The 15,000-nt window shown below is 42.4% G+C and overlaps 1 protein-coding gene across 1 annotated transcript in view; it reads right to left on the bottom strand.

Moving 5' to 3' along the window:
- The window catches only part of PROX1 (prospero homeobox 1), a 37,156-nt gene that overhangs the window by 8,322 nt on the left and 13,834 nt on the right, over nt 1-15,000 (bottom strand). The window contains exon 3 of the mRNA XM_010187442.1: nt 14,899-15,000. This exon is cut by the window's right edge and continues 93 nt beyond it. Coding sequence (XP_010185744.1) covers nt 14,899-15,000 — 102 coding nt within the window. The remainder of the gene's footprint in view (nt 1-14,898) is intronic.

The following is a 15,000-nucleotide window of genomic DNA, read 5'->3' as shown; positions in this document are numbered from 1 at the left end:
TTTACAAAGCTTCAAAAGAACAATGTCCCGTTGAGTGAAATTCAGTAGCATTCTGTAAACATTAATTTAAGGAAATCAATAGGCTCTGTGAGCTAAAGCCATATTGCAAGATAAACTGGCTGGAGTGCTACTTTGTCAAACAGATTTTAGTTTTCTCGGCTAGATAAAGATGGTTTCAAAATGGAGTAACGTGTTGCAACCAAGGTTTGAAAACTATGTGGCCTTCAAACAATCTGCTTGTTCCTACTACAAAGCTGGATAAACATACTTTAAAAATGATAAGATTGGGCCAGGATTGATTTTACTTTCAAATTTTATATAAAGTAGAATTCTTGGTGAGTGTCTGTTTAGATATTTTTTGATCCTTATTATGAGCAGAAATAAACAAGTGCAGCGCAGACAGCTCAAGGTGTCAGTCTTCTAGGAGAGGTTAATTTATCTGGAAGCGGCTTTTTTTTCCCCCTCCTCTTTTTTTTCTTTTTGTAATTGCAGGACATGATGGATTTAAAAAATCTTTATTCATGTTGACCCGGTGGGCAACAAGTCGCCTTGCCAAACAGGAAAGCCAAAATCTCTAGTGGACTTAGGATCAGAGGTCCTCAGCTGGTGAAGGCTGCTCATGTTGCAGAGCGCAAGGTCGTGGTAATGGGTGGTAAACAGGTTGGAGGGGTGAGACGGGGAAGGCCAGATCACTCTTTTAGTTGGATGATCTAGACCGTGGCTACAGAGAGGGACTCCTCAGGGAGCCTCTTAACCCAGGGATAAGGCGTAAACAGCGTCTATTAGGCCGGTGATGAAGAACCTCTCCAGGATGATAAGTGAGTCCACTCTTAGGGGAGCAGTCTCATGATAGAAATAGAAATATTTCTACTGAGAAGACCTCATACAAAGCACAAACTAGCTGTGCACAGGCACTCCCCATCCCCAAATGCAGAGTAAGGGGAGCTTTAGGGGCATGGTGCAACCTTATTAAAGGAGATGCTTGAGAAGCTCCATTTGTGTCACCTACACATAGGACTGAGCCCCTGCCTCACACAAGGAAGATTTAAGCCTGTGGGCTTTGGGGGCAAGCTGGCATCTAAATGTGTATTCCCATACCTGCAGTCTATAATTTAGTAAACTTACTGAAGAGAGGCTCTTCCCATCCCTCCCTACCCATAAGACACTGCATCAGAGCAATCCTGGGGTCAAGCCAGCAGTAACGCAGCGAGGCATCATGCTACATCCAAAGGCACTTTTTTTGTGGGCTTGCAGGGAGGGTGGTGACACTGGGACCAGTTTCCTGCATAACGCTGCCTTGAGCAGCTCTGTGCTACTGTTGGTTTTCCTGTGCCTGCATGGGCAGTGTCTGCAGTGACTTGCTGGTGTCCTGTCTCCTTTATCTGGTTTATCCAGACCGTCACCTCCTCTCACACACAGACTCTTTTTCCCGAGTGCAGCAAACTGCTGCATGGGACCATCTTAGCGCTGCGAGTTGGTGTGGCAGCATATCAAGCAGGAGGCTTTGGCTTCCACACAGAAATTGGAGACAGGTTTTGGAGTAAGTTGCTACACTTTTTGGCGCGAAAGCCACAGCAGCATATGGCCCAATGTTCTCAGTTTAAGTCTGACACTTAACATTATTTAACAGTTTCTGTGTTAGGTGCTTTATAAGGTAAAGGAAATTAACAATTTTCAGCTAATTAGATCACTCAATTGGCTGAACATCCTGGACACCTCTTAGAAAAAAAACAAACAGGTTGGCTCAGGCATTGGAAAGGCTAATGCCTCTTCCATTATCACTTATGAGGAGAGGGAAATAGTTGGAAAGGATGATTTTATTTATAAACACAAATGAAAAATACCACAATTATTGGACACTCCAGTAAACACACTTTTCTCCCAACCACCACCTTTCTAGAAAGCAAGGTGTCAATTTGCCCACTGAATACATTTGTCCCAATCCCCCTGGCTGCAGCAGCAGCTCTCTGGTGCCACCACGGTCTGCATTTATTGCCTTCAAGTTTCCTCTCATGACTCCTGCTGTACAAATCTAGTAAGAAAAAGATTTTCATTTTTTAAAGAGAAAAAGATGGACAAGAAATCGGGTGGCGGTTCAGGACAGTCTGCTCTCCCACTGTGGCACACAAAGAGAGCTCCTCTTTTTTGGGACAGCATTAACAACACAGCACTGAGCCTGGTGTTCGGGAAGGGAAAAGCATTAGCCTGAGTTCAGCTCAAACAATAAAAATTAGGAAAACAACAGAGGTTTCTTATCACATTTAATGTTACACTGTAACTCTTTTACTCTTTGTAAAAAAGCTGGAAAACACATGCCCCTCAAATTATTTCAGACTGTATTTTAGAAGTGTTGGTTTGAAATGAAGCTGAGACCCCTTATCCCTTGAGTAGAGTTTGGGACACTAGTAATCTACTGCTGGCTTACTGTTATCTCCTCCACCAAGCTCACAAAGAGGAGAGAGAATAGGCATGGCTCTAACAAGGAAAAAAACCTGACAGTGGGGCTGCTGATATGTCTGATAATATCGGGGAAGTAAAAGTGGTAGTGCAGTGAAAATGGATACTGCATGATACATTAGATTTAATCACTTGCATTTCAATTAAGCTTTTCCACAAATAAAGACTGGGAAGTACTCTGCAGGCTCCCTGAGCGGCTGGAGCACCAAGCGTCGTTGGTGCTGCGTGCCTTGGCTGGACACACACAACAGCAGTTCTGTAGCTTGCTCAGACTGAAAGCACCCTTCTGCCTCCCAAGGCCCTCTCTGCTGGGACCTGTCTTCTCATTTTGCAGTACGCGAGACGCATCCCACGCATACATCAGCACCGCCAGAGTGTCTGTCCTGGGACTGCTGTGGCCATAGGATGAGCCCATCCGTCACAGAATCACAGCCACTCTCTCATGCAAACACAACAGCCTTAACATGCTAGTTTTTAAGCACAAAAGTTGCTAAGACTTGGGAGTAGAGTGGGCTAAAACAAAATAAAAATACTTTCCATTTACAATCTATTTAGCTTTTTGAAATTCGGTTCTCCTCTTTCCCCGTCCTCAAAAAATCATTGATAGCATTTTACTGGAGAGATGATTATCAAATTTCCTTTTCTCCCTTACTGATGCATTAGAACTGCACGAGATGTAGAGGTTTCTAATGGAAACTCTGAATGCCCTTAACTTACTGCATTGCCAATGGCACTGCTGCAGAATGGAAAAATCACTAAGGCTCCTATGGGTTATGATAGTTGGGACTTTAGTATGTGTTGGGAAATGTAAGCAAGAATCACAGGAGGGGTTACTGTCACACCCAAGAAGCTGTGTCATACAAAAACTGGAGGAGAAATAAACCTCCCGCACACAAGACAGTCTAACTTTAAAACTCAGTCCCATTGCAGTGAAATGCAATCTGCTACAAGAGGCTGCCCACAATGCCAAGTGGCATATTACATACCCTGCTGCCAAATTCTGGCAGGTACCGCATACAGGCGCCCACAAAAAACCTGTCCAGAAAAGTGAGTACAGGGATGACCACCCAATTCTGGCTCTGCTGTGGGAACAGCAGAGAGGTTACTGCATACTCTCCTGGACACATCAGCCAGCCAGGAACGTGATGTGTTACTCAGGAGGACCAGGAGGCACAGCCTGGACTGTGATGAGCAGGTATGTCTCTCACCAGCAGCAAGGCCTCTGCTCTCACGGTATACTTCCATGCACAAAAGAGCTGGGCAGGCAGAAACTGCTGGTTAGACCATGGATATAAAGAAAAAGTGGTTCATGGAGATTGTAGTGTGTGGGGATTTTTTTTTACATTCAGCAGAATTTGGACCCATAGATGAACCACTAACGCTATAGCAGAAGTGACAATTAACAGTTTATATATCTAGAGTTCATCTTATATACATAAAAATGTTGTAACGGTTAGTAAACATCTGTAATTCGTGTTGCTTGTCCTTGCTTTCTCTTTCCACCTCTCTGCATTAAAGTCACATTTGTCTTCTGTGTCTGGCCCTGAAAAACTGCAACTGTGCCCTCTCCCTCCTCAGTCTGCCGGTGTTGGGGTGGGGGGAGTGAGGAGGGAAGTAGGGGAGAGCTATGGGAAGCAGGTGGTGTTTAATCAGTCTGGCAGGGAAACAGGCAGTCACCGGGGTCCTTTTGGAGACAGCATGAAGGTGGTAAGCATGCCCTCTGGCATCAGGGTACCTCCTTTCCTCCTTCCCACAACTGAGGGTAGGGACAGGGGAAGGAAATTATGCATGGTTATGGGTGAGGTGTGTTGCAAATGAAGCCGTGGCTCCACCATCCCAGGCTCCCCCCAGCTAACTTCTGATGACCCTACTTCCAACGTAACCATGCTTTTCTGGGCAGCCAGAGCCCATTGTGGTGGAATAAACTGGCTGACCAAACTGGGCTGCAAACACCCCATTGCAAGCTTCAGTGAAGGACCTGCAGGGGACGGGTGAGCCTCGCCAGCCTGTGAGGTCAGAAGATGAAGTCTTATGTTCTAATGGGCCGAGCTCCCTCTCATTTCACTCCTCTTTATCCCTTGCGGAAGGAAATGGTGCGACTACAGACGGCGCTGGATTAGATAACCTTGAGGCTGGGCCTCGTCTGATGGAGCCAGCCCTCTCCGCAATTGCATGAGATAAGCCACTTTGGCTTCTCCCTGAACATTGATACTCGGCAGTTAAAGGGCTTTTATTTGCAACAGTGATTTCCCCTCTCTCCTCTAAAAACTTTCTGAAGTTGTAGAATACCATGCTTTAAATGCATTTATATGTCTACACCATCGTTCTCCCAAACAACGCAGCAGCCTTTCTGCTTAGCAACAGAGATCATGCCACCTTGGTCTGCTGCTCCCTACAAAGCCTCTCCATTAACTACAGAAACAAGTTCAAGGCCACATCTTTGAGCGCTCTGGACCACCACCACCTGGATGCAGCTTATTCTGATGGCACATTTCCACTAGAGCCTTGAAACCGTCCTCCCACAGAGGGCAGTTCACGAGTCCCTCCAGTGGCACACAAAATGAGGCAGAGCCCGGCTGCATACCTTCCACCTCTGCAGATAAGAAAGATGAACCTTGCCCCTTCCAGATCTACAGGAAGAAATCATCTCCAATATGTCAGTTACCTTCGGTCAGCCCTTCTGGCTGGCCATCTCTCTCTCGCCCACCCACACTTGCACGTCAGGAAGATGCCAGGCTCCTTCTCTGCACTACAAAATTCAGCAATAGTCAGTACTGCAGGTGATGGGCTCTGTGCAACTGCAGAAAGTGATCCAGTACTCTGAAGACTCCTTCCCTCTTGGACCGAACAGTATTTCTTAACTTCACTTCTTGTGTTATTAATGTCACTTCAGTAGGATACTGAACCATGGCTACTTCACCTCTTAGGTTCTCTCTCTCTCATGCAGATGAAGGACACACGGTCCTTATGGACTCCTGCAACATTCTGCTGTCACTTCCTCACAGCCTCAGTATTTCGTCCTTACAGATTTAAGAATCTTAGAAAACAGCATCTCCACTGCACTCCACACCAATGCTGGAAGGTCTCTCCATTTGCTAATTCGTATTATGAGAGCCTGACTTGTGTCCATTTTAAAACATGTTAAAGACATCAAGCAAACAGTGTACAGTGTGAAGGTGACCTATTCAAAGTCCTATAGGACGGGCAATCCTATCTGTAAGACTTCTGTTAAAGTCAGTCACACAGCCCTGACCCCGCACTGTGAGACGGTATCGGCTGGGACCTCCTCTTTTGGCAAGCACACCTTACAAAAATAAAAACAATACACCCCTCCACTCCACATCCATAAACATGATGGCTCTGTGGCTCCAAATCCAGGTCTGCATTTAATTTTTAGTTTTAAAATAAACAAATGAAACTTCTTTCCAATTAACATTTAACATATATTCACTCACTTGACCGTATAGTAACACAACAAAAGACAGCTCTTCAGCTGGCACAGATTAATTAGCTGCAATGATTGCTGGAACTGATTTACACCAGAAACCGAGAATCCAGCCCGGAATTTAGTTCAGTGTCATGGAGAAAAAGCATGGGGTGGGTGGGATGCGGAGGTAAAAATCTTAACAAAGCTATTAAGCTAACAAACTACTTCACATCTCTCTGGTACAACATGTATACAGAATAGCTTAGATAAAGTTTAGAAGATCAAACAATTTCCTCAATTTTCACAGTACAAAATGTTCTATGTCCTTTAAACGTAAACATTAAAATAAGATATAAGAAATTTCAGCTGATCAGGTCTTGTGAACACCCTTCACTGGACAGTGCTGCTTCTCCAGAAGTTCTGAATGAGAAATTTAGCTATGTTGTCTAAAAGAAATTAAGAAAGTCTGGAAGCAACATATTCAACTTGAATGTTACGCATTACCACAACTAGTATTTATTAAATGTTAAGAAAAATCACTGGTTTCTTTTTATTTTCTTTTTTTTTTCCTCACTTTCATATTTTTTCAAAAAACTAATTTTAAAATTGAGCTGTCTAGCCTAATGAACTCTATGTGCAGGATGAATGAAAAAGCATTTCAGCTTGTGAGGGATAAGATTTTACGTGAGTGAGGGACAACATGAGTTAAAATTCACCTTGCTTCTTACTCCTCATCTACGAATATTTTTTGGAGAACGATGGACATCTGGAAATCAGTTTTACATAGAAAAACAGAAAACAGGGAAGAACTAAGAAGATGAATAAAGGCTCATCACAGACACAAAAGACCAGAGCAAAAAGAAGCTTGGATTTGGGTATTCTTGTCTGGCAAGGAGGCAGGCAGTAAGGCTAATGAAGCATTTGCGATATGGGACGTATGCCAGCGTAACAAAGAAGATGTGCATCAGCTCTGCAGATGTGCCAAAGCCCCCAGAGCAAAATAATGACATAATCACCATCAGTGTCACAGACCAGACTGTACACAAGGTGACATGGGAGAGAATAAATAAGAGTCTTTAGAGGCCTGTAGTACACACACGGGAAGGAATAGCCATTCCTCACAACTGCCACAAGAGAGTGGCGAGATGTTGGATATAATGTGTGCAGCCAGCAAAAGAAATCTTGAATAGTGGAAGCCTAACACACTATAAATTGGTGCTTTTCTCAGTCTCCAGTTGACGTTTGAATTCCCACTACCCCTTGTTGAATGCAAAATGAAATGGCAGTAGGAGTCGGAAGAGTTTGCCAAGTTTTGTTTTGTTTTGGTTGGGTTGTGAGTCGTTTTTTTTTTTTGGAAGGAGCTTGTTTAGTTTGAGAAGGGGATGGGGCAATAAGGATGAATACCGGTAAATAATTGTAAAAGGAAAAAACAAAAACCCCAAAACCAAACCAAAACACAGCACACCACCACTACGTGCACACACGCGCACACGCACAGAAACCCCGCACCGTTCAGCTGGAACAATCCTAGGATTCCCCCAAAGCAAAATTGGAAACAAACGAGGATGGGTTTTGCTTTTCTGGGGGGGAGTTGTGCTTTCTGGTTTACTGCGATCCCTGAACTAAACCAGGCAAAATCCCACTAAAATATTTTTCTATGCTAAAAGACAAGATTACTATTTTATTGATCAGTAATCAAACACCGCTTAGGGCAATTTAGTACTTAGCATGTTATTTGCGGTGGGGAGTAATCAGAAAAGCTCTGAGTAGCCTTAAATCATTTCACAACAGCTCTTCCTGCATAAAAGCAAGCGTTCGCCTCTGTACAGCTGTGTTATTTTGCGGTATAATTTTTTTTACAGGACTTTTGTCAATTTTTAAAGGGAACATCTGTTTGATAAAGCAGAACAACGCTGGTAGTAATCCACAGGCCTAAGTGGGCAAACCGTGAAAGAGCAGGAGATGCGCTGAAGGCGCCAACAGGACTCTTGCAGAAGGAACGCTCAAGTACGTAATTGTTTGCAGGATCTGCCCCTACAGGAGGAGCTCAGAAGAACAAAGCACTTGGCTTCACGAGTGTCCCTTTTCATTGCTTCTAATGAAAGATTCATAAGAATAACTTTAATTTTTTATGATCTTTTTTTTTTGCATTACTGTATTAGCTGCATCTACTTTGTATGCGATTTCTTCTTAAATACAGAAAACCTGTTTCAAAATGCCAAGCATAATAACTTAATCAGTACAATAATTGATCTTGATTGTTGTGTGGTCCTCCTTAACAGTAAGGAAGTGAGACGGAGCCCAGAAAATGTTTTATATGATTACGCTTTTTCACTGCAAAGTGATGTATTTATGAAGAATGCCAGGTGAAGGTCCAGAGTGGAGTTCTTTTCTAATTTTTTAAGAGGAAAAAAAATTATGAAAACCTCCCTAATTTCCTAGTTAAACTGTTCAGCGGAAGAATGATTGTATTTGTCCTTTTTGGCTTCGCCCAATTAATTGGAGCAGTAACATAACGATTGTTAATAAACAGCCCTAATTTGACTATACTTCTTGCCTATCTACTATAACCACAGCGTATCTTTGTTTAGCATATCATCAGGGAAAACAAGGAAGCATGTATATAATTTTGTTCTGTTACATATGAAGTTTAATAATTACGCCAGAGGGTTCTAAATTAATTACAGAAGGTTCAACAATATTAATAATCTGTTTAGCAAACTCCAGCTTCTTCACACTCTGATGTTATGAGCAGAGACAGTATGAACTGTGGCAGTATTTTAAACTGGGTGAGTGTTTGTTTCTGGTACAGCTTATACCAATGTTTTCTTTTATGTTTTTTCTACTGTGCACCTTTCTTCCCTCTAAGGAAAAAAAAACAAACCAAACCACAAAACAAAACTGCAGAACAACTCAACAAACAAGCCAATGCTTATTTGGGTGCGTTTCGATCAAAGCTGACAGATCGAATTTTTCATTTATTTACCAAAGTTTCATTGCAGCCATTCTTCATAATTACAACAGCATTTTAATTTTTTCTCTTCCTCTGAATAGGAGAGAAGGGGTTCTGAGAAAGTTTTTAATTAGCTAAATAGGTCTGTGTAATCTAGATGAAATAAACACGCCCGTTTGAAAGGGTTGTTAGAACTTTTCCAGCCATTTAATCCATAGATGGCTGAACACAATGATACCTTCCACAGAAAGCTACAGCCACCACCAGCAGCTGTTAGAAGAGAGCTTGCTCCCTGCTCCTATTGATAACCCTTTGTGGAATGAAGAAAAAGAGCTGAGGGAAGGAGAACTGAATGTCAGACAATAGACATCGCTACACACACTGTCTCTGAACTTTCCTCATCTCTGAAGGACAATTAATTATGAAGGCCTTTGGGGTAGGTCGAAGCAAGGGAAAACCTACTGCTGGCCCAGCACTCCAGCCGCTATCTCTGTGTTTGTTAAATGGTTGTGCCTGTTGGGGAACCAGAGTAGCAGCCACCAAAATAGCCAATAGATCATTTAGGAAAAAAGAGCAAAAGATTTTTTTATGTATGTCTGTCCTTGTATAATTCTATTCTCACTGTGAAATCATCCATACACAAAACACAAGGGCAATTTTTTTTTTTTCAGAAGAGCCACAGGGTAGGTTACAGTCAGAAACGGCCTCTCAGTGGTGTGTTAAAAAGGATGGTCTTTTCACCAAATCATTTCACAGAGGCAAAACAGACAAACACAAAGAGTTGAGACTTTTTCTCCTACATTAAATAGAGTAACTGATAAGGTCAGACATATGATACCTAAAGACATGAATCTGTGAACTCTTGAAGTCAAAGGACTTCTCTGTGCAAAGGAACAATCTTTCAAAGGAAATAGATCATAGAACTCCACTGAATCCCCTTTAAACTTTATGAAGCAGGAGGAGAAAAAGCTCTAAGTAGGGAAGCTTGACAGAAGAGCCTTGAACTATTTTCTGAAGGAAAGATGAGACCCTCCCTAGGCTGCCACAAAACATCTTTTTTTTTCTAAAGGCTCTTCTGAACTTTGATATGTGCCAAGACACCGCTATTGAAAGCTGTATAATTATGTGCTATAGCCACTGTAGAAAATGCTTTGTTCACCACAACAAAGAACAATAAGCAAAGTAAAGTGACATTACACTGTATCTTTTTCTTTAAGAATGTTGAGAAAGGTCACGGTACGTTATAACTAATAAAGCTCTTGAGTAAGGAAGTTTAAAGTTGATCTTGCTGTGCTTAAATGTAACCCAATGACAAAAAGGCAGAGGGAACTAAAATTGTAATGACATTAAAAAATAGATCATATATCAATGTGCCAACTTCATTATACAAACACCTTGAAACCAAAGGACACAAACATAAAAACCGAATGTAGTCCTGCAACAGTATTCCCCTCGCGATTCTCTCCCTAATAGCTTCCAACTACAATCTGCAGTCCAACTAACTGCAAAAACTGATTAATAAGCATTAATTGATATGTGCAATGCACAAACCTTCTATTGCAAGCCGTGGATTTTGTTACTTGATTTACAAACCGGGTTCATTTCCCGGGCAGTTTCAAGGAAAGCTCTGCTCTTTCACGAGACACTCTTCAAAATTAAAAAAAAAAAAAAAATAAAGGAAAAAGGCCTGAGGGCATCAATTAGATTTCCTGAAACCAAGATTCTTAAGTAAAAAAGATCAATCTAGACACTTATGCTTCATTTTTTCTTTGGAGGAATTGGGACAGCTACATTTGCTATTCTTAAACAGCAAAGCAGCTTTATTCTCCTTGCTGCAGATCACCAGAGAGCAGCCTTCTGACTTTGTCTTTAAGAATGCTGAAACGCTACAACAATAAGGCCCTTGAAGGAGGAAGTATACAGCTGAGGGAAAAAACCCGAGGAGTTTAATACTGAAACAAACAACTGCCCCGTTAGGCTGTGCCCACTGCTGGTACCACCAGAAGTGCAGAGGCTGCCACGGCAGAGCAGTTCGTATGGAAAGAGCAATCTCTGAGACGGAAGTTAGTGAGTTATGGACTTGATTTTCACTTCTCTTGAGGCCACTTTGCACTGCTCCGGTTGTGTAAAGGAGTATTAGCGTTGCTATAAATTGTACTTTACAGTGCCTGTGTATTGCAAAACCACTCGTAAGTGGCCTTAGTTTAAATAAGAATCAGGTTAAAAGGCTTTAATTCTCCTTTTGATGAACACCAATTCAGTTCAAGATGAATCCTGCAGATGAAACTGGGGAAGAATACAGGTTCCTGAAATAAGCACAAGTGGCCAGAATTCTCGATAATTTAGGATGTCTTAATTTTTGGATGCAGTGCTGGGCACACTTCATCTTCAGGGCATGGACCGTCGAGGACCTCCTGACAAAGTGGCTCTCATTAACAGATCTCCAGTTGAGCATCCCAAAATGGAACTGGCCTAAAAACCATCATCACTTCTGAAAATGTTGGCAGCCAGTGTTCAAGGGTTCGTAGGCCGCTTGCATGACTGGGTTGTTACTTAGATTTTATAGGTGGTGATATCTGAATTGTTTTACATAATCACATTGATTTTTATGTGACTAACTCAGAGTGCCTTAAATTAAACTTCTGCTAAGACTGGAGTACAACTGGTCTTAATTAGATTTTTCCCACTAGTACGGTTTTCTCCTGCCAAAAGCAGAGCAAACTTCTTAAAAATGGTTTTCTCCCTCTTCGAAATGACGACACGTGCCATAACTAGCGCGATGAAAAGAGGCAAGCATCGCGTCAAGCCCCACTGTACCAAAACTGCATACGATGTATTTGTGCAAATAATGCAGCTTGGCAGACACTTCACTATTGTGATCAATCTCAATAACCACATCTGCAAAATCGGGCGAGTTCCCGCGAAGCAGCAGGCAGGCTGAACTCAGAAAGATGGCGTGTGCGGGGGCTTGCTTTGGTGCTCATTTGCTCGCTACGCCGAGGAGCGTGGTGAGTCTAAGGAGTAGGCAGGAGGGCACAGAGTGAAATCACTAGCACAGAGAGACTCTGAGACTTCAGAACCAAGACTGAGTCATTAAATGCCCACACGCAAAAGGAACGGGCATCGTGCACAGAGACGTTAGTACACGAGCGACAGTAACTGCAAAAGAAATGCCAGGGAATAAGGATGACGGAGGAGGGGTGGGAGCCAAAGCAAGGCTAAAACACAGGTATTGTCCTCAGGCCGATTTCTTTTGCTTGTTTTAAGTACATAAATCAGGGGGAAAAAAGTCTTATTTATGTTTTTTAACCATGTATTTATTTTAACTCACAGCATGGTGTCCCCCTTGCTTGAAACCATCCTGCCACAGTCACAACTGTGAATTCTGATGATCTGTGTTAGGATGGATTTTGAAAGAGAGTTACAAAGTTTTTTGGGACTTTTTTTTTTTCTTTTAATGCATAGCTACAATACCTGACTTTAATTATTGCAGCTGGCATTCAAAAGCCTATGGCAGCACCACAGATGAGACAGATATCAAGTGGCACAACAAGCTGTCCTCTCTTTCCAACCAACTTCGGCATTTGTGCTGGGGCACTGACATTTGTGGCTTTCATTCACCACCACAACCCACCTTCTCCCTCCCTGGAAGAATAACCCCAGAGCAGAGAAGCATCTTCACATTTCACCAAAAAAATTGTTGTCTTCTGCTCCCCCCCCCTCCCCTTCTATTCAAAACTCAGTTTCAAATCACTCTGTGCAGCTTGGCACAGGTTTCCCTACTGCGAGAGAGAGAAATGTGGACCTGGCTGCACACACATACACACATACGCACAAAAAACACAAGCAAAGTTGCATTGCACTGGAGGAGGCGTATCTGACTGGCTCACAGCCACAAGGGTACAATGGCAAAGCTAAAAACGATAGGACATGTGGTTTGTTAAACATCTTATTTGACTTTGCTACAAGCTGTCAGTTCCAACGTGCAGGGAAAGGAACACAGTATCACAGATTCCTGAGCAAATCAATGGCACAGCCTGATGCTGCATATTTTAGCTTTATCATTCTTTTTCCTCATAGTTAATTTAGGAGTATTGAAGTTTATGCACTGATTTCACCCAAGAAGAGAGAAAGGGTTTAGGAATAGTAGTGTAGGTGATTCAAGAGAAATTGCGTATCAGACTAATCAGAAGATCAGCAAAGCATCACTGAAGTATGAGAGGAAGGAACTTTGATGACGCTAAATATGGCAAATGCTCAGTTTACTAAATCCCTTTGGATCCAATTTCAACATTACAGTACTTGTCATTTTTGCTTTGCAGCTTGTGGGGGAGGGGACAGGCATTTATGGGGAAAAGTTACATTGGCTACATTAGAAACCGCACCATATACTTTAATGATCTAGTAACTGCTGGATCTTCTGTGCAAAACCAAGATTTAAACCTCTTGGAAATTCTCATTTTACTAGGTAACATACGAAAGACTGCGTGAAATATCTGAAAATCATCGCTATTTATAACATCCCTTTCCATCCACTATAGGGGAAAAAACAAGGGGCTTCTTCCCTAACAGCTTCTAGACACCTTGCTGAGATGAGGACACTGTGACCACTAGCAGTGATAAACATACAAGGTTTACATTCTTGTCTTATCTACCTGAAAAAACAATAACCTCCCCACATTTCTTCACTGAAGTAATCTATTTACATTAACATTTTGAAATGCAGCAACAAGTGCCCAAAATCATCAAGGATCCGGGAATTTTAAAGAGCAAATAACATTTCAACCTACGTTCTGCAAACAGAAAAAAGTGACTTCAAAAAGAAAAAAAGCTTGAGGAAGTTTAAGCACATTTTGACAGAAAAAAGTTGGTCACACGTATCTCCTTAAGTATTTTATTTTCTTTTGCTGTATTTAGCTATTATTCCTTGGCATACAGGCAGCACTACCTCCGGGGGCGGGAGTCTCTTGTTCTGTGCATGTGTGAGTGCCTAACAGGGCTAGAGCCCTCAGGAGGGCTTGGGGGTGCTAGGGCACACCAAATATGAGGGCTGGATGCTGTCATCAGCCGCAATGAATAGGAACATCCTTTTCCCTGCTCTTCTTTCATCCACCCTTTCCATGCAACCATTCTCCCAGAAAACTCTGCGTGCCCAGAAGAGGGGGAAGGAGCCGAGAAAATCTTAGCTTAGAGACTTTTTGCATCATCTGAACTTACGTGCTGTGAAAATGAGCACTGCTAAAAATCCCTCAGAAGGATTTTAGGAAGGAAACCACCCTCCTTCTGCTGACAAATGTCACTTCTGCTACAGGAGGGAGCTCATTATGCAACTCGACCCTGATTGAAAGGTGCAGACAAAAAAAATTAAATATAATAATTAGTATCACCATCACTTTCCCACTCCAGTTCACCAAAAGATGGGATTGCTCGAGCCTCCCCCTCACGCATACCCTGTTCGAATGCATCATTACATCTGACTACCTGAACAATGCAAACTGCCATCCTCAGCAGGGAGAAACACTCTCCCATGGTATCGCCGAGGGTCAGCACGTTAATGGTAACAATAGTCTGCTGAGCTACCAGGCTGGCCTATAAACAGGAATCTTAATCAAAGCCACCAACGTGATACAGCAAAAAACAGAGAGCATTTACTTGGAGTAGTCATTTTTATCCTGCAGCTTGACAAAGCAAACGCATTTCAGTTCTATAAATCAAATGAAGGCAAGCAGAGGAGGGTAACTGCAAGTGTTTGATCACACAATTATGGAGCTTTAGAAGAGCCATGAGGTGGCTGCTTTCACTACTGTCCCTCCTAAAGGAAACTTCAAAAAGTCAAAACTAAGAAACTTATCATAAAAAGTGAAAACTTTAATCTCTTGTCATGTTCTAGCAAGGTGTAAGTCTCCTGCTACTAGGGCTAAAAAGATTAATTAGCGTCATTCAGGGATGTGGGATGCCCAAATTCCACGGTCACAGCCACGACATAAAAGTACATTATTTTAAAGGCAGCCTGGTCCACAGAGCGACTCACACACACACAGAAAAAAAGATCGGTGCCTACCTCAAAATCATTTGCTTTATTGTAGTGCATGTTCAGGGCCCTGTACAGCTCACAGTCTCTGGTTATAGACAGCTCCTCAGTGCTTGTGACCCCGTCGTTGAT

The sequence above is a fragment of the Mesitornis unicolor genome, unplaced genomic scaffold (genome assembly GCF_000695765.1).
Source record: "Mesitornis unicolor isolate BGI_N332 unplaced genomic scaffold, ASM69576v1 scaffold26926, whole genome shotgun sequence".
Taxonomy (NCBI): Eukaryota; Metazoa; Chordata; class Aves; order Mesitornithiformes; family Mesitornithidae; genus Mesitornis; species Mesitornis unicolor.
The sequence above is the reverse complement of the archived record's forward strand: the minus strand, read 5'-3'. Positions and strand labels throughout refer to the sequence as shown.